We start from the raw sequence: 20,040 nt of genomic DNA on the forward strand, positions 1-20,040 counted from the left end.
CATTTTTTTTACTGAGCCCCTATGTTGGTGAACTGTGGCCTGAGCTCTAAAAGTTGAACCAGTTTAGTTTGATGCAGTGGCACTATATGCAGAGAACATAACTTGCCTCTAGAAAGAGTATTCAGAGCAAAAGAAAAGTGTTTCATTTAGGGGTGGTATAACTTGGCCATACTACTCAGTAATGGACTGAAAAGGTGGATTTGTTTTTGTGGGGAAGTGATTTTCAAGTAAAGTGTTATCTTACAGCTTGGGATCGGCTGTGTCCCAGAAGGAGGGTTAGAAGCTTGATTGCATGAATGGTTTGACGAGTGCTTTCCAGTTGTCTGTGTGTCATTTGCTATGGAGGAGCTCCCTGTCTTACCTGGAGAGAGACAAACAAACGTAACTCTAATCCTTACAGAGGAATGAACCATATAACTGCCGGAGCGGTAAATCATTTCTCTCCTTAACCCCACTTTTTTTCTAATAAACATGTAAAAGCTTTCTAAGATGACCTGTGAAAAAACATATGTTGGTGATGTGCTCTTTAAAAGATCTAAGTCTTTTATTGCTGGGCTGTTATTACTTTACAGAGGCAGCTGGAACAGCAGGTCCTGCTCTTTGGGGGTGGATTTCTCCATTACTAATTGAAAGGTCAGGCACTGAGCCCTTGAGGAATAGGACTTCCTGACTGGCTCATAGAGAATTCATACTAAAGAGATGTTAACAGTGTGGAGCTGCTCATATTCAGCTTTGCTGATTTGACTAGGAGGGGCAGTGAGTGCCGATCAAGGAGTGTTGTGTGTGCAGTGCCAGATGCTTTCAGTTCTAGTTGATTTTCGGGACTAGTCTGCAACTGCAGTAGTTCCCAGTGCTGGTGTAGAGTGTCCCCTAATACCTCCGCCCAGTTTGGCAGCTTGTGCTTACCTTCCCTGCAGGCAGCCTGAACTGCACCTTGCCTTCAGACTGGCCAAGAGCTCCATATGCATTTGTAGCAGGCAACACTGGGCCTTTTCAGAAGAGGCCGGGGTGTTGTGGCTGCTCAGTGTCAGCCTTATGGTGTAGCCCCAGGGCATAGGCCAAAGGCTATTTGCACAGTTGGTAGAATGCCTGCAAGGGCATTCTCAAGCACAGGATGTAATCCCTACCCCATATTGGGGTACCTACTACCTTGGGGGGGACCTTGGTGATGCTGAAAGTGGGTGAATTTGTTTCTGCAGTACTTGATGGCCTCAGTATCAAGCTTCTGATGGTTGTGCACCTGAAGCCCTGACTGACGGTTAGATACTGCTATTCACCAGCATAGGGTCCAATTTTAGAATTGCCCTCTGCAAAAATACATGGCCTGTTGCCCATTTTCATTGCTTCTCCCTTTCTAAAATTTTGTAGCTGTCATCTCCTAGAATATTTTCCAAATTGCCTGTCTCATGTATAGGCTGCAAACTTCACTTCTGTCCTAAACCGTGCAAATCAGTTTGTGTCATGCTGTGATAATAATCTTGCTGTGGGTGGGAATTGGGCTTGTGTGGCCCAGGATGCCTGCTAAGCCTGCTCCTGATTCCCCACGCAGTTTTCTGTTTTGGCTTTGTTCTCTGGAGTGTTCGTTTGCTTGGTCCTTGCCACAGAGGTCTTGTTTAAATGTTTGTGCCTTGAGAAGCAGCACAAGCACTTCTTCGTCCTCGCTGTTCAGTGTGAGCCTTACCTCCTCTGTAGGAAGCCTGCATTCAGTGTTTTGCTCCCGTTTGCTTCTTTGCACTAGGATCTGGGTGAGTTAGTCTGATAACTTTGTGCTTGAAGACTTGAAATTTAAGAAAGATGCAAAGGACTGTTGCTTCCTAGTGTACCCTGCCCTCCCACAGCAGGGAAGATTTCAGCATTTAGCAGGCAGCTGATTGATTGTGGTGTCATTAGATAATTTGCAGTGATGCTTCATGAAAACAGGAATGATTTTGCAGCTCTTCAGTCATGTAGAAGCTGTGCATCTGGGAACAGCTGCCCAGGAGATGGGCAGTGTCCCATGTCCCTGCCACAGGGAGCAGAATCTGACAGGCCAGCGGCAGCCCTTCTGCACCACAGCCAGACCCTGTTGGCTTTCAGGACCCCTGTCCGGTCTGAATTTGTCCTATTGCACTGCATGTAGCTTTCTTGTAGAGACAGATAATAGAAAGATTAAAATGATATCAATGAAAGCATGCATGTGGAAGCATCAAAAGGAATGGCAGAAGAAGGTTGGTGGCACCTAAACCAGGAGGTCATGAGGGTATCAGCATGGATACACATAGCTTCTAAGGACCCTTCAGATGGAAAACCACTAGACTCCAGAAGAGGAGACAAGAGGAACTCTGAAAGTCCTATCCAATTTAAATCATTCTGTAGTTGTAAATGAGCAGTGCTGCCTAATGGCTGTGATGCAGGACAGGTTGAAGGAGCAGACCACCATCATTGTCAGCTCCTAAAAAGTACCAGAGACGTATCCAAAACTCATTTTATGGCTGCCAGTCACTAAGAATGCAGGAGTTGTGAGTGTTACCAAAAACAGGAAATAAAACTCCTTAACACCAATGTAGCATTAAGAAGCAGGCATTTCTTTAATAGGCACCGGGGATGTAGGGGATCCTTCCACCCAATACGCCCCCTGAGACCAAGAATCGTTGAGCTTGTATCTGATACACCTCATACCTGTTCATTCCAATTAATTTGGGTATTCATTACTTTTCTGGGAATTCACTTATATATTTTTATTACACGTGCACATTGAGTCCATGAGGGGCTGTCTTTTGGGGTCGTGAGGGTCTCTAGCTGCAGGTAGGTGTCATACTAGGAACACCAGCATGACCTTTACTTGAATTCTTTGCCAGAACTTCCATATAGGTCTTGACCGGAACTTCCATGTAAGTCTCGACTTGGCTCTTCCTCTTGTTTGTCATGCTTACCGGTTTTACAATTTGAGTCAGGCAGGTCTCTTCTGTTCTGATAGTGAAGACCTCCTGTTGTTATCTTAATGGTTATGGCTAGCTGGGTGCCAGTTACATTCTAGTTGAGAAACTTCAAGGCCTAGTTATCTACAACGTGATGAAGACTTGGTAGCTAGCATCCCATGTCCTCCATGTCACACGCAATCACTGCTGGCCACAGTCATAGCAGTTGTGAGTTTGTGGCATGACAGAATGAGTGAGGGAATCTAGAAGAACGAGTCTGAGTGAAACCAATTTTGTTTAATCAATTACCTTTCATTCTGTACAGTCTCACACTGAGCTTTGCTGGGCAGCTTGCAACGCTCTCTGGTACTGAGTTTCTTTGCTTCATTTCCATGCTTTAAGCAGCCTTATTCTTTCCAGCTACAGGATGGAACATGGCTTGGCCATGGGAACCTAGAAGCTGAGGTGCGGGATCCTGCAGGCGTAGTGAGAACTCTGGGTCTGTTCATGTTGTCTTTCCTAACCAACAGCACAGATTTTGGCCTGGGCATCCCCAACCATCAGGGATGATGGTGAGACCCTATGGTCAGTAGGGCATTTTGTGCAGCAGCAGCTGGCTTATGCAGCATGACCTCAGCAAAACTTGAGGCATTAGCCTGGAGGGAATCATGCTGCAGCAGCTCATGCAAACGAAAAGGCTGTGTTGCGAGAGGTTGATGTTTATAAGCACACGCATCTGGGCCCAAAGCATATATGGGATTTTTGCATAGTTGGTGCAGAGCTAAGATCGCTTCACAGGTTTCTCAGGTGCTCACAGTTTTTTAAATCAGGTTTCTGGGCTGAAGTTTTGTCTGTACTGCTCCATCACACACTGTTGCTGTGTGGTGTATTTTTTACTGTGGGCTGGCCAATCTTCTGATTATCCTTCAGCAAAACAGCATCTTGAAAAATGAAATTGTTGTTCTGGCAGTGCTTACTGTAGAACTTGCTCCTCTTTTGCTTCAGAGCAAGTTCCAGTGCTTTGTCTCCTCTAGACCTTACTGGTGGGTGTTACATAAACAAGTCATCTTGCTGCAGAAAAATAATGCCTTGTTCTTCTGTAAAGATCTTGTTTCTGTGAACAGTTAAACTGATAATGCAAGCTACAACTCCCAGCATTGCTCTTTGTTGATAATGGGCGGGAATCCAGGCCCCTCTCCTGTTGCTTTGGTGGAGGGTTTATCCAGCTGTATAGCTTAATAGAAGTCTGAGTCTCTTCAAGCAGTTTGCAGGGAGGCCAGTGGAATTTTGATTTTTTGTCATTTGTCTCCATTTCAGTATGTGAAGCTGTTTTGGTTGCTTGATCTCCTATGCTGCAGTCAGTGTCTAATCGATACAGTGCTGATGCTAACTAATCATCTCTGCAGAGACAGCTTCCCTAACAGGAGTCCAGCACGTCATCCAGGTCCTGCACAAACCGTGAGAGGCTTTTGGGGCCGAGCCTGAGTCAGTGTTGGAAAACAGTGCTGCACAAAACTGATTTAAGAGAAAGGCTTGAGAGGTGTCTCTGGAGCAAGTGGGGATGGCACTTGCTGGGACATGTTTTTCACAGGGCATAGCAAAACCAATAGCAGAACATAGTGCAGCAGGACATAGCAAAGCAGGAGAAATTTTTCTGGCACACAATTTCTTTTCCCCTGACCCTGGAAAGGATCTTGGTACAGGGACAGATGTGCTTTAGCTAGGGCAGTGGGATGTGTGGTAACTAGCAGACCTCTTCCCAGAAACAAACTCTGCCTTTTACAGCTCAAAATGCACAGTTCCTGCTGTGTGCTCACAGCAATGCTGTAATACTGCCACCAGAATTTCTTCTTTATTGTGCTCTGTATTGTACCCATTGTACAGTGCCCTTTGCAAATCATTTGCCATCTCAAATACAGGAGGTGGCTGGTGGTAACAAGAAGATGGAGGCCAGGGGGTTGGGACGCAAGCTTATCTGAGTAGCCTGTAGGAAAAAGAGGAGTGTTTGGGTTTCCTGGCTCCCACTGGCATGCACAGCCACAGGGACCAGTCAAGTCTCAAGCTAAGCTCCTAGGAAATGTTTTTGGCAAAGGGCAGAGCTGGGAGCTCTTAGCTTCCTTCTCCTTTCATTCTCTAGTAGGAACTACGGAAATACGGATTTTTTTTACTACTTTTCACTCTCCCAAATCCCAGTGCCCTCAGCGTGATAAGGCTGCCTCTCCACTGAAGGCTGGTAGTGACCTTGTAGGAGTCTGAAGGCTGCCAGTTTTGGCTGTGGTGTGCTGCAGTGTGTTGTATTTCTAGGGGACAGCACTACTTTTGCAATGTCTGCATCCAAGGAGACCAGAGGTGGCCACACAGAGGTGCTGTGGAGCTCAGGTCTCTTGAATCTGAAGAGTCTTTAGATTTGTCCCATGCTGAAGGGATTGAAGCCCTGCCATACAGATGTCAGTCTGACACATGTGAGAGCAAGATTCAGGGCTCTGCTCCAACATGGACCTCCTAGGCAAACAGATGAGAGATTTTCTTGTACTGTCTGAATTTAGGCATTTCTTAGCATTTCTCCAGGCTTCCTAAGTAATCAGGGGAGAGGAGTTCCTCCAGGTTGCAGTTCAGAGCCCCTACATCAGGAGGATAAAGTGGATGACATAACTCACTGCTCCATTTCTGGGCTTTGGCTTCTGGTTGGAGCTCAGACTATGGGCTCCTGCAACTGTTTGTCATCTCAGGGATGCAGACACAGAGCTGAGACCTCATGTGCAGAGGTGTATGTGGTCCTTAGTATGCATGCCCTCATGCACAGGATGGGATGGAGGCTGGGAAGCAGAGCTGGGCACAAAATGGCAAAGTCCTACTTTTGTTTTCCTGGCTTTGTCTGTCAGCTGTGCATGGTGGATAAGTGGAGATGATAGTTCTTGCAGGCCTGGTGAGCAGCACTCCCAGGTTGTGAGCATCTGGTGATGTGTACCAGTGCAACTGTTGTAACCTTAACCCAGGGAACAGTGTGGTGCAAGGTTATGTTAAAGTAATGACTTATCTCTGCCTTGAGGCATCTACGTCTGTGCCAAGTCTGGGATGCTGCTGATCCCACCATTTCTATAGGGCAGCTCCATCATCTTTGCTTTTGGTTTGTATTTGTAGCTCCCTGGCTGCAATATACTGTTAGTGCAAAAACATCCCAGACCCTTGCTCACACTGATGTTGTCTCTGATACTCGGTGTTTTGAATTGGTGTCATGGGACAGATCCTTGACTGGTGCACATTGCATTGCCCCATGGGGTGCGTTGGAGCTTTTCCAGCTGGTACTAACTATGGATGATTGCAGGTGTCCCTTTGGCTTCCTGTCCATGCAGAGACAAGCTAATAGCCTGACTACCAGTCTAGCACCTGGGTTTATTGCTTATAGTGGAATCACAGAGTAACATTAGATCTCAGGATGGCTTTGGGCCAGCCTCCGCACCCAGGGTGATACCAGCCAGATCAGGTTGCTCAGGATCTTGTGCAGCTGCATTCTGAACACCCCTAAGGATGGAGATTCCACAACCGATCTTGGTCCCTGGTTCAGTATTTGACCGCACTTATGAAGATTTTTTTCCCCCTAATATCTAATTGGAATTTTCTATGTCCCAACTTGTGTCTGTCCTTGTGCACCTCCGAGGAGAGTCTGGCTCCATCTTCTCTACACCTTTTCACTAGGTAGTTGTAGGGAGCAGTAAGATCCCCTTGAGCTTTCTCTCCTTCTGCTGACCAAACCCCATTTCAGTCAGCCTGTCCTCTTTTGTCCTGTACACCAGCCCTGACCGTGTTGGTGCCCTATATCCCTTCTGGGAACCTATCTTGTTTGTTTTAGAGAGTTCTGACAGGACACAGCACTTCAGATGTGGTCTCACAAGTGCCAAATGGAAGTGAATAATCCCTTTCCTCACTCTGGGTATGAGGTAACCTTCTTGCTAACATGGTCCAGGATGCAGATTACTTTCTTTGTGGCAAGGGCTCCTAGGCAAATTTTGTCCACTGGGACTCCTGGGCCTTCTGCAAACCTGCTTTTTAACCAGCTGGCCCCCAGCCTGTCTGAGTGCATACATCCTTTCCCAGATGCAGGATGCTGCATTTGCCTTTGAACTTTGTGAGGTTCCTGTCAGCCAGTTTCTCCAGCTTTTTAAGGTCCCTCTGAATACCAGCCCTGCCTTTCAGTACTCTCCTTGATTTCATGTCACCCACAACCTTGCTGAAAGTGCACTTCATGCCATTATCTCAGGCTGCTGATGAAGGTGTTAAACAGTATTGTCCACAGAATCAGTCCCCAGAACTCACCATCAGTTGGATTTTTTGCTGCTAATCACAACCTTTTGGGCCTGCCAGTCCAGCCAGTTTTCCACTCCTTATCCAGTCTATGTCTCACCAAAATAGCTATAAGGATACTATGGGATTCTGTGTCAAAGGCCTTAAACCCAGGGCTTACAACATTCACTGCTTTCTTCTCATCTCTATAGCCAGTCATCTAATCATAGAAAGCAATCAGGTTGGTCCAACACAGTTTGCCCCTGGTAAATGCATGTTGCTTTTTCACAGCTGCTTTCTTTTCCTTTCAAGACAATTTGCTCCAAATCTTTCCCAGGGACCGATGTGATGATTATTGGCTTGTAGTTCTCCAGATCTTCCTTCTAGAAGATTGGTGAGAGGTTTTCCTTTTGTCAGTCCTCAGGAACCATCCCTGATCACCATGACTTTTTTAAGATAATGGAGAATGTTGTTACAATGACACTGGCCAACTCCATCAGCACACTCAGATGAGTCCCACTTGGTCCTGTGGACCTGTTTATGTCCAACTGGCTAAAGAGTTCTCAAAGTCTGTCTCCTGCTCCCACAGGTAATGCTTCATGTTGCTGTAGTCTACTAGAAAGTTCAGGGGACTGGGTGGCCCAAGGGCAAACCTTACCTGGTGAAAACTGACACAAAAGAAGTAATTTAACATTGGTCATGATGTCTCCAGCCCCACTGAGCAGTGAGTCCACAGTTTTGTTAGCCTTTCTTTGGCTGCTGAAATACCTGCAACAGGCCATCTTGTGAGTAAGCTCTGGCTTAACTTCAACTTGGTTTTTCCGACTGAAGCAAGAAACCAATATGGATTGAAATTAATTTTAAGATTTCAGTCTATAAGGAAAATTTGCAGTGGCTGAACTCCTAGAGGTGTCAAAAATGTTGTTTTAAAACTCTTCCTAGCATACATTCTGACGTTGTGATCTGTCTTGAACGAAACCTAAAGAAACCAGCGTTCATCTGCAAAGCAATGGTGTGTGTGGGCGTTGAGACAGGTTGAACTGGCAAGCTGACTTAGGTATGTATGTTACGTTAAGCAATCTTCACAGTCCTTGTGAAGATGAGCATACATATTTCTTCAGCAATGGCTTTGCTGGTTTATTAGGACTTCACTGTGAGCTAATTACTGAGTAAAAGGACAAATGAAGAGCTGATTCTCTACTGTTTTCAACTGCTGTAAATTAGGAGCAACTTTTTTTGGAGCTTTCCTGTTGTCACTTCCTCCGGTCAGAAAAGTGTTGTAAGATCTGCTTGAGACTTCATGAGAACAGTTTTGTTTTAATGCCCGTACTTTGCTGGGGTAGCAATGAGCTGCTCTTTGGTTGCCTACACTGGCTGGGCTGTATTAGAATAAAATAGACCGGTGAGACTCATAGAAGCAGCTGCACTGGCAGATCAGGTAGGGCTGGTCCTCCAGCCAGAGTTTCCAGGGTGCTGATAGGGCTGGCCTCTCCCTTGGGAGCCCAAATCCATCCATGGTGTTGGCTCAGCAGCTGTCCCAAGCTCAGCGAGCCCTGAGCACTCTGGCTAGTTTCTGCATGGAGAAAAATACATTTTCACATTCTAAATTAATCGCATTAAACCCACTGTATTTGTCCCTGTGTCACATTAGTAGTTTCAATAAAGCACCCTGCCTTGGTGAGCTTACAAGTAGCACCAGATTAAAGGGGCTGGGATGGGGAGGAAGGTCTCAAACACAGAGATGGGACAGGGAGATGTGCAGCTCCTGAGTTCAGCCTCAGCACAGAAAATTTGCCAGAAATGCTTGCTCCCAGAAGCCTCTACAATATTTTCAGTCTTTTTATAAGTATCAAAGTTATTTCCAGTTCATAACAGAACAAATGCTGATATTTACATTCTTCAAAATGTCAGTACTTTTGGTTCCTGTTATTCAGAATAGCTTTTGCCTTAATTGCTTCTGGGTTTGATTTATGTAGCCAGGGCAGTGAAAATACTTACCTCTTTAGGACTAGTTCAAACACCATGAAGCAAACCCAGCTGGGAATTCAGGAGTATACTTTTTGTGTTTAATGAAGCTCTCTTAAATGCAAGGTATATTTTATTGTGCTTTTTATTTACTGTGGATTTTCAAGGAGCTTTAATGAGTAAAAACATTTAAAATACTTTTTCTAATCCAGTTTTTTATAAAGATCTATGTTCCTTCAAAATCATATGCCTTTTGTAGACATGTGGAATGCCTGTGGGAACACAAAATAACAATCTGAAAAAATAAATTCTGAGTTAAGTAACTTCTTAAGTAGAAGAGATGTGATGTGGTAACCTGATAAGCAAAAATAAGTATCAGGTTCAACATCAAGGCTATATTTGGTTGCAAATCAGCGTATGTTGATAGTTCATTCTCGTTCAGCTGGTAACTGCTTTTTAGGAAAATAACCTTGAAAAGGCAAAACAAAAATTGCTTGCATTGTAAATCCCATCTTTGCAGGATTTCAAACCATGACCTAAGGAAAATCAGGAGCTGTTCTGACCTTCCTGTTTTGGGCCAGGCACTTTTCAAGTAGAGGGTGCCTGCTGAAACAGAAGCTTCCAGAGGCTTTTATGTGAGGTGTGCAAGCAGATGAGGAACAAAATTGCTTTTATAGCTGAGACTTTGGTTCTACTATAATTATAGAGCTGCTGTTTTCCTATAATACCTACAAAGCAAATGCAAATATATCTTTAAGATGTCTCCAGTGCCTTGTTTAGGAAGTATGGATAGAAGCTGTGTTGACTGGAGCTGCTTGGGAAATACTGACACCCAGTAGGGGCATCTGAATGCCTTTGTGCATCAGGCATATTTGACCTTGCAGAGCGGCAGCGAAGGAAATCATGGGGATTCACCTGTGGCATTTTCCTGCTTGGTTGGAGTGCCTCTCACCATGCAGGGCCACTGCACGGAACCAGCAGGCTGCCTTCATGACACCCATCCTCTCCTTGTCTGCATGGGGGGGCTTCCCTGCTTCCAAGCTTTAAAATCTGCTGCTGGAAAGCTGGGCAGAGCTCAGATTTTGACTTTTGTCTCAACTCTCGAGTAGGCTACGCTTGCTGGAGTGCTGCAGGTTGTGCCAGTGATCCTGAAACCTGCAGGGGAATACTAGTCAGGTGTTTCTTCATCATGTCCATTGCTCTCAGGTTTCTTTCCCATCTTCTTTTGGAGCCTTCCAGCACACCTTTTTCGTTTTTCCTATCCCTTTTCTGTTCGTCACCTCGTCGTCTTTCTCCCTCCACCATTTCCCCATATCTTAATTTTTCCAGTTGCTCTCTGGTCTTTCTCTCTCCTTCCTGGGCTTAGCTGCATGAGCAATCCTCAGAAGTGAGGCCATGGGTAGCAGTATTCTTCCAAGCTCTGCAATGCTATCGGCTGATCCCAGCTTCCTCTAGTTTGTGTGCTGGTGTCTCTAGTCTGTGAGTTTGATACTGACTGTTCAGGCCTGTTTGTTAGATGTGGCTGGTCCCATCAGTCACAAACTATTACTTCTGCTTTGGGACTGTAAGAATGCACAAATATTTCCTGCTTGGTGTAGTATTAGATTTGGCTTCCCCTGGCACTTGTGCATCATCTGCCTCCATGGACATTTGCCTGCTCAGGAAGCTCAATTGGGGCCAACATTGCTGGAGAAAGGTGTAATCATTTAGTTGTAGGTTGCATGTGATGTTCTATCCTGACCTTCCTGGAATATCTTTAGGCTGTTTGCTGTACCCTTATTAGCCTAGGAACTGGATCAAACTTCAAGTCAGACCGCAAACTGGGTGCTCATGTGTGGGTGAGCGTCTGATCTCATAGATTGTGCCAGCCTGCTCTGCATACAGTGGGAGCTTGGCTATGGTCAATATATTCAGCTGGACTCTGGTCAGGTTTAATTCAAAGATTTTTTTTCTGATATGTTTCCTTGCAAAAAGGAAAGCAGCCTAACAAGATGAGGGTACTCTGTTCCCTGCATGAAGCTGATGGCTGGCTGCTCTCTGTGGACATCAGCCCTCGTTTGTCAGGTTTGCAGTGAGCTGTTAGCTTTTGGGGCATGCAGTCCTCAAAGCATGTCCCTGCAGGACCTGTGTTCAGGGTGAGCAGCTTGCAAGCCTGAGTTGTGCTGGCCCTAGCCCACACTGTACTGGGGTATATGTGGCGTGGTGGCAACCCCTACATCCCAGATTGCTTAAAATGCCCTAGCATCTGCAAAGGGCTAAAAAGAACTATAAAAAAGCTATAAAGAACTATTTATAGGAGCTTTATTGTTATATAAATTCCTGAAATAGATGGGTGGGCAGAGCTGTAGAGGGCCACTGAAAACATCTGAGACTTCCGTTCCAGGGAGGTAGAGTGGGACTGTGCTTCCAGAGTGTGGAGATTTACTGCAGACAGCCCCTGTCCTCCCACCCCACCAAAGCATTCCCTGCCTGCACAGTCTGGCCTCCTGGGCTCCCTCTGTGCCAGCTGAGCCCTGTCTTCCCCTACCTAGCCCTCCCTGCTCCGGCTGCCAGAGGAGCTGGCTCCCACCTGACGCCCTTGGTGAAGAGTGGCAGTCAGGGAAAGGCCCCTTGCAATGGGGACAAACAACAGACCTTCTGGCTACCTGGTCCCCTAACCACTCTCTGCAGTAACAGGCCAGTTCAAAACCAGGTCAGAGATGTTTTGTCTGTCAGCTGCACCAAGCCTGCTTCTCTACCAGCAAATTACATATTTCTTTTGACAGACCAATAAAATACTGTCAAATTTGTATTCCCTGTAAAAATAGCCAGGGATACATTTTCGATGGCTTCAGAGTATGGGTTTCCTTGACCAGGTTGTTCCCACAGGTAACTCCAGCACTGCCATCTATTGGCACATGCCCGCTGCGAGTGCAACTGCTGCAGCTCCAGCCTTCACCCTTTCCAAGTCCCAGGGGTCCCCAGCAGCACAGCTGAGCAAAGCAGGGAGTGACCTAAGTTGCTGCTTTGGGGCTCTGCTGTGGGCTCTGCAAGCTTGAGCTGCAACTTGATGTGAATGAGCTGGCCGCCAGCCTTGCCACACTGCTCTCCCGGCACCGCCACTGCATGTTCCTTGGGTGCTGAATGAAATGGACCAGATTGGGCTTGGATGATGAGTGTGTGGTAGCCACGGTAAACTCACCTGAGCTACATCATCTGTAGAGGGCTTGACATGCATCTTTTAGCTCTTCTGATAGATCTTTAGGATAGAAAAGTTTTGGGGTTCCCCAGAAACAGCTAATGCATGGGAGGTGTTGTGGATCAGACCTGTGCATTCCTCAACCTGAACAGTGACAAATTTCTCCTCAATAATAAAATCACCTCTGTGTGTTGCTCTTCCCTCTGCAGCACTCAACACTGTCACGCAAGTTTGTGGAAGTGATGTCTGAGTACAATGCCACGCAGACCGACTACAGGGAGCGCTGCAAAGGGAGGATTCAAAGGCAGCTGGAAATCAGTGAGTAAAACCAGATGGTAAAACTGGCAGGGAAACTGCTGTGCCCAGCTGGAGGTAAAAGCCCTGACTTAGTTCTTGAGGAAGGAGAACGGTTCCTGCGTTTGTATAGCGCTGCCTTGTTAAAACTCCAGCACACCATGGCTTTGTGTGCACACGCTGAAATGACAGGGATGTGGCTCTTGCTGTGGAGATACAAATGTGATATTCCCCTGTTTTGGGATGGCAAAAATGGGGCGAGTGCTGCTGATATGTATGCCTCAGCTGTGAAGTTGGTGATTCCCAGTGCCCCATAGCAGGTAGTCCCTGCTGCTGCCTTCGTTGGTAACTGCTGGGTTTTTGGAGTTTTGTTCACTGCTGGATTTAGGCTGTGGCTGCTGAGGGATGTTTCTTGATGGCTTCCCAGCGCCAGCTGTGAAATGTGCCTTCTTTGATCTGCCTTGGGAGGTGTAGGGTTGGATATGATTTCTGTGCTCTACTGCCATGGATGGCTTGAGGACGACTATCTGCCAAACTCCAGTGGCTTGCAGGCAGAAATACTTGGAATGCAAATATTGCTGTATTAGCTGTCCTGTTTAAGAAAGCCAGATAGCTGAGTCTTACTGAGGGCCCTTGGCTCTATCCAGCCAGTATCTGCATGAGGTAAGTGTTCTCACAGAAACCTTTGACATCTTCACCCCTCTTCTCGGCAGTGATGCGAGAACAGGCAGACTCATGTGAGGCACCATAGTGGGGAGCATCTCCTTTCCTCTAGCTTCTGGAAGCATTGATTTGCCTGCAGGGCTGACAACATGCTCTTGCATCCAGCAAACCACCAAAACTCTCTTGAGGTTAAGCGCTGCACAGAGAAGGAAGAAGTTTCGACTTCCTTGTTTGCAGCTGTTTTGAATTCAAACAAGCTAGTGGAAATTGCTGACTCCAGTATGTTTCTGTGACATCAGTCCCTGTCCACTGCTGCTGGTCTCATACCCACTATGGTCCTGGTCTTATGGTCTTCTGTGCATGGCCTGCCAGCTCCTTATCTGGCCTGTGCAACTCTCTGCTGCTGGACCTACACCCACTGTTTGCAGTGTTGTGACTCCAGCTCTTGTCTCCAGCTCTAGGTGTGCTGTCTCCCTTGGTGGCTTCTTGTACAACTTTTCTGTCCCCTGCCATCCTCCTGCGAGGTGCAGCAGGGCATCTTCCTACAGAGCAGCAAGAAAGGACCTATAACACCACCATAAGTAGGAGAACAATCAGGCAAGAGAGACTTCAAAGCAAGCATATATTAAAAAAGATTTTGAAGATAATCTCATAGGGAGAGACATGTCATGGGTTCTTTGTAATAAAAATGTCAGAATCTGAAATGTGGTTAAGGTTTTCTTCTCACAAACAAATGAATACTTTGTCCTCCTGGGAAAAGCCTGTCTTTCAAGACTCAGCATGGGTAATAGAGTAGAAGATGATCTTTGTATCCAAAGGTCAGATATGGAAATGTCCTTCACGAGTTGCAAGTACCAGTGAATTTGAATGTTAGCAGAGTATCTTAGCTTTTATAGATGGCTAGAAGAAGGCTAGGCTGTGCATATCTTTGCTCTGTTAAGATTAATTTCCATGGTGTATAATAATAATAAAATGTTTCACACTGAAGAGAAAGATTGGTTGACGTGGGGCTCAACAATAGCCTGACATTTAATATAAAGCAGGATGATGAGCTTGTCAGTGCTCCAGCTAACTATGATTAATTTGTTAACTCAATTTTTTTAGGTGATATCCAGCCACAAGAATGTCTTACAATGTAAATAGGTATTTAAGATATTCCTCTTCCTACTTTTTAAGAGAGGAGAAGATTTAAAGGACTTAGCCAGTCCTTAATCATGTGTAGGGAAGCTCTGAAAGAAGACTTTCTCTTGTTTTTGTAATCGCAGCCTTTGGAGGGGCTTTGTCCCTCTGCCTAAATTATGCAGTATTTGTGTCTACCTTATCCACCCTAACAGACTGTTTTGTGATGCCCAACAGAGCACTGATAGCACATAAGAAAAAGGTGTTTGGGACTCGCTGTGGTACAGTTGTTGGGTGCAGATATGGTGTGGTTAGTGATGATGAGGTTAGTGATGAGGGAGCTGCTTTTCCTCTGAAGTGGAGGTCTGCAGTGGATGCACGTATAGCAGGAAGTAGGATGGGATCTGTGCTGGGAAGGTACTGATCCATACATGATCCTCTGCAAAGCTTGATTTCTCTGTCTCCTGAAAGCAGAACATCTCTCTTGGCAAAATAGCTTGTCAAAAGCAATGAGCTCATTGGGATTTTGTCAGGAGTGCTTCCTGGACAGAAAGCCACACTGTTTTCTCTGAGCATTATAGCCATGATCTTCATTACCTACTGCTTTATGTGGTCTTGAAAAGACTCTTTTCAACTGAGCTCTTCTGGGAGGTGGTGATTGCACAAATTCCTGAGCTCTGTTAGCTGATGAATCCAAAGATAGGAAGCGGCAGGAGCTCCAACAGTGAAGCTAGTAAATAACTCAGATTTGGAAAATAAGAGATCAGGGACTTTTCAGCTATTCTGTGGTGGCACTCCAGCATCTGACAAGCTTTTCCATCTGAACTGCATCTGCTTCTTGCTCTGAAAGCGAGCTAGTCACTCCAACCCCCCTTCCCAGGTCTGATGTTTGTGACATGCTGGTTCAGCGTATGCTGGCCTCACACATACTCTCAGCACAGAGGTGGCAATGAACAGCTACAGCAATACTCCCTGCTGAAGCGTAGCTAGCTACAGGTCTTCCCCAAACTTCACCTATTCACCATGTCCTGCCTAGGTCATGCCACTTCTAGCAGCAGAAAGAATGAACAGCTTCTGTACTAATCTTATTAGGTGCCCTCAGTCCACCCAGCTTGCTCACTCCAATCTCAAAATGCACCAACACACTAGATATCACGGAGGATTTCAAGATGCAGTATATCCTTGTGTTCATGACAGCAGGACAGATTCCTCTGACTGTTCCTTGCTCCAGCCCTGTTCCAGGTGGATCGTGCATCCCCCCAGTGGTGTCCTTGTGTTGGAGTCAGTGCGGTTAGGAGCCTTCCTTAAGCTAATGCTCTCTGAGGTCTGGATGTCATATGCTGCTTGTGATGGGAAGTGGCACTCTTTCATTTTTTCATCTCAATTTTGTCCATTACGAGGAAAGACATCTTAAATCTAATTAGATTTTACTCCTAGAGAAATTGAATTTGAGGTTTCGAGGAGCTTTCTGTGACAACTGTGCAGCTTTGATGCCATGGAGGTGCTGTGCAGAGGCTGTTTGTTTTCATGAATGATTTTGTTTTCCGTGAGACTGAGGATCCAAAAATAAAATCTGTTGTCTCCAAAGGCACTATCAGCCTCTATCCCACCGTGCTGGACCAGGTTAATTGATGTGCAGAAATGCAAGATATAGATGTGTCTCAAACTACTCTTGAACCAGGACTGTCTGAGAGTAGATCTGGCCCAAAATCCCCTTCTGGAGCCTTGAGTGATCTGAGAGTCCTTTAGTGCTTCTTAGGCCTGTGAAGGAAGGAGCACTGACTATGTGCAGAGAGCTGGGCTGGGATGCAGAAGCTGAACAAACTGTGCGGAGTAGGTTGGGTACTGAAACAGGCTCCTTTAGATTTCCCATGGCATGTTCATCTCTGGAATTGCTGTAGGATTTATTTCATCAAAAATGTCCTACTGAGCCCAGATAAATGCTTTACACAACCTATGAAAGTCTACCTCTTCTAGGCTTCTGCCCAACTCTCCAGCCTATCCGGAGAGACCTGGACAGGCTGGAGAGTTGGGCAGAGAGAAACCTCATGAGATTCAGCAAGGGCAAGTTACAGGGTCCTGCACCTAGGGACGAATAACTCCATGCTCCAGTACAGACAGGGGGCTGACCTGCTGGAAAACAGCTCTGCAGAGAAGGACCTGGGAGTGCTGGTGGATGACAAGTTGACCATGAGCCAGCAATGTACCCTTGTGGCCAGGAAGGCCAATGGTATCCTGGGCTGCATGAGGAAGAGTGTTGCCAGCAGGTCGAGGGAGGTGATCCTGCCCCTCCACTCAGTCCTGATGAGGTCACATGTCAAGTACTGCATCCAGTTCTGGGCTCCCCAGTACAAGAGAGCTATCAGAGAGAGACCAGCATAGGGCTACCAGGGTGATCAGAGGACTGGAGCATCTGCCCTATGAGGAACAGCTGTGAGAGCTGGGCCTGTTTAGCCTGGCGAAGAAAAGACTGAGGGGGGATCTTATCAATGTGTATAAGTACGTGAAGGCAGAGTGTCCAGGGGACGGGGATAAACTCTTTTCAGTAGTGCCATGCGACAGGACAAGAGGCAACGGGCAAAAACTGAGCCACAGGAAGTTCTTCCTGAACGTGAGGGGGAATTTCTTCACTGTGAGAGTGACATAGCACTGGAACAGGTTTCCCAGAGAGGTTGTGGAGTCTCCTTCTCTGGAGATATTCAAACCCCACCTGGATGCAACCCTGTCCAACATGCTGTAGGTGACCCTGCTTCAGCAGGGGAGTTGGCCTAGATGATGTCCAGAGGTCCCTTCCAACCTTATTGATTCTATGATTCCAGGAGATGGAGATCTTAGTGTGCATTTGTGACGTGCCAGCCAGGCTTTTAGATCTGAAATCTGCCCATCTAAATGACAAATCTAGCCTGCGCTAGATTTGTTTGATCTGGAAGAAGATGAGAGAATTGGACCACTGGTACTAGTTATCTTGGTGTGCACAGGTTGGCATGGCAGTTTTATCAGTAAGAGTTGCACAGGTTCATATCTAAAGAAAGCTTGAAAATCTGATCTAAGCAGAGGAACCTATCTTCCAGAGAAGGTGTCTTATCCAATGTGTTGTCTTTTGCCAACCTTAGCTCTGGCTGTTGTTCTTTGTGTGCTTGCGCAGTCCTAACTGATGGTGAAAAGGAATGGTCTGAGCTGAAAGAGCATCACTGAGCTGTAACCATGAATGCAGTGGCAGCATATTTCACTTCTGCACATCTCCTAGCAGCTGAAGTGCCTGCTCCAAAGTCTTTTTTACTTACAGAGTGTACAACATGCAGAGCTCAGCAAATTGATATTAGTGGTGTTTTGCCCCTGGAACTTCCTCAGGGTTCCTTGGCACCCCAGATGAGCCACTTGTGTCCTAGAGATGGCTAAGCCCTTCCCATTGGGAGTGAGTTAATGAGGAAGATTGCTTTATCCAGCTGGGCATAGCATGGCCAAGACCTGCACAGGGTCTTTGAGGGGAATTTGATGTCAGGTCTCCTCAATGGCTTCATGTCTCTGCCTGTTCCAGAGCTTCTGGTGGTCCTCACTTGATGCATGATTGCAGAAGATTTAATTGCGGCTCAGCGCATCTTCTCCATCTGTTCTGTCCTTTCCAGCTCAGGGCTGAGTTTGCTTCTTCCTCTGCTAGGCAGCCCACAGCAATGTTCTGTGCTGCATGTGTCCAATGGCAAATGTCAGAGTCTTTTTACTCTAGGAAGGCTTTAATTTCTATATGCTAAGAAAGAGTCCTGTGCCTCCGTTTAGGTATTCCAGAGCTTGCAGAGGAGACAGAAGTCCAGATCTTGTGGTTTACCAGCACATTGCCAAGTTTCAGAGCATGGATTTTCTCTTGGACTCTTCCTTCTTCATGGGCACTTTGTATCGACTCAGTACTTTCATTCCCATTTCCCATTTGTAGCTATACAATAGCCCAGTGGTGATGTGGACAGCTAATGAGCTGAGTATCTTGCACGTGTTCATCTGCTTTTTTTTTGCTTTTCCAAACCATAAAACCTAACCGGAAGGCAGTGGCTTCCCTGTGAAGTTCTCTGGGGTCCTACAAGTCTATTATGTAGCTTTGGATAGTGTTATACTACACAGCATGGGTGAGATGCAGCCTTTCAGACCTTGTGCTTTGCCTTAGCATTAAAGCAGGTTCTTCCCCACCAGCAATGGGCTCTTGGCCAAACCCACAACGTCTGGCCAGTTGTTAATCTGCCTGATGCATTTCTCATCCTTTGCCTTGTTGTAAGAATCAGGGCCTCTTCCGGCACTGTGTTCTTCAATAAGTAAATTGGGCAGCAAAAAGGCTGGCTCAGGGCTCCCAGCAGGGTAGTGAGAACCAAAGATATGATCTTCCCCATATCCTGTGTCCTCTTCTGGCTCTACCTACTGGACATGTGGCATCTCCTGGATGAGGCATCTCTGCCTAAAGATCCTGCTGATCCTGCTGCATTTTCTCAGTGCTGTCTCCAGGATTTCAATGGGAGAAAACTAGGCTCTCTGGCCCCATCTCCTGGATGGACTTTGGATCTATATTGTAGTCTTATTCCCAGCTCTATCTCTGGCCATGTTTTCTGGTTGGACCTTGGGCTTATGTAGCAGCCTTGTCTGAAGTCCTGTTTCCAGTCCCATCTTCTGCTGCCTCTGATGGGGACTCCCTGGCTGGCTTCTGAACCAGGAGTTACCTTGCTTTGTTTGGGACTGTCAAAAGATCCTGTTATCTGTGCCCTGCTCAAATCCCGGACAGTGAGGGCACTGCATGTGCTGTAATCACCCTTCAATCCTGATTTGTCCCTTGCTGTGGAGCAGTTTCACCCTTGCTGCTTCCAGCACTAGGCTAGCTGCTAGGACAGGACAGTATCTCTGCATTCCTGCAGTCACTTGGTTTCTGATGCCTTTTGGATGCCGGTGGCCACGTTGTGCAGGACATTTTTTTTTTCATTGTCAAACAATTAATCCGTTGTGCAAGGGCTGCAGGTCTCATTCTTGAAGGTCACAGTGAGATGTGAGGATGGGGAACGGTGCTTTCCCTAGCACTTCTATGGAATAGGGCATTACTGAACAGATTTATCACGGCTGTGCTCAGGGATAGCTCTTACCAAGTGCTGAGGGCACGGAAATCCCTATCATTTGGCTCTGATTGCCTCTCTTTGAGGGATGCAGACCAAGCAAGAAGTAGCAAATTTCTGCTTTTCTCCCTCTCTAGTTCTTTGTCCTCTTATCTTGCAAGTGGATCCTTGCTATGCTGCATTGCACAGTCTTTTTGTTTCTCTTTAAAAGTTTTATTGTACTTTTTAATATTGTTCTCTGAGATCTGCTCTGCTCTTCATTTTGTCTCCTGGCAGTGTGCAGTCAGATTTGAAGATTTATTCCATTTGCAGGAAAGAAACGATGAGTTGTGGATTAGCCTCCTCATAGAGCTGTTTAGCTCCAATGGGCACCTCACTCCAGCCCCTAGTACCAGGAGAGAGCACATTTGGGGCTCCCTGAGTCCATCAGATGCAAGTTGTTTGTCTCTGAAAATACAGTGGTGAAGATTTCATGCTGAGAGAGTCCAAGGCCAGGTCACCCAGCCAGAAGGCTCTACATCATGACTGTAGCTGCACTGCTTGCCAAGCTCGGCAGCAGGCA

At 46.4% G+C, this 20,040-nt stretch overlaps 1 protein-coding gene across 8 annotated transcripts in view; it reads left to right on the top strand.

Moving 5' to 3' along the window:
* The window catches only part of STX1A (syntaxin 1A), a 124,639-nt gene that overhangs the window by 92,472 nt on the left and 12,127 nt on the right, over positions 1 to 20,040 (top strand). For 7 of the 8 annotated variants that reach the window (XM_062592169.1, XM_062592165.1, XM_062592171.1 and 4 more), the window contains one exon: positions 12,531 to 12,639. The exons of the other annotated variant lie outside the window; for it this stretch is intronic. In XM_062592169.1, the coding sequence (XP_062448153.1) occupies positions 12,531 to 12,639 (109 nt within the window). The remainder of the gene's footprint in view (positions 1 to 12,530; positions 12,640 to 20,040) is intronic. 8 annotated transcript variants of the gene reach the window in all.

The sequence above is a fragment of the Rhea pennata genome, chromosome 20 (genome assembly GCF_028389875.1).
Source record: "Rhea pennata isolate bPtePen1 chromosome 20, bPtePen1.pri, whole genome shotgun sequence".
In the NCBI taxonomy this organism is placed as follows: Eukaryota; Metazoa; Chordata; class Aves; order Rheiformes; family Rheidae; genus Rhea; species Rhea pennata.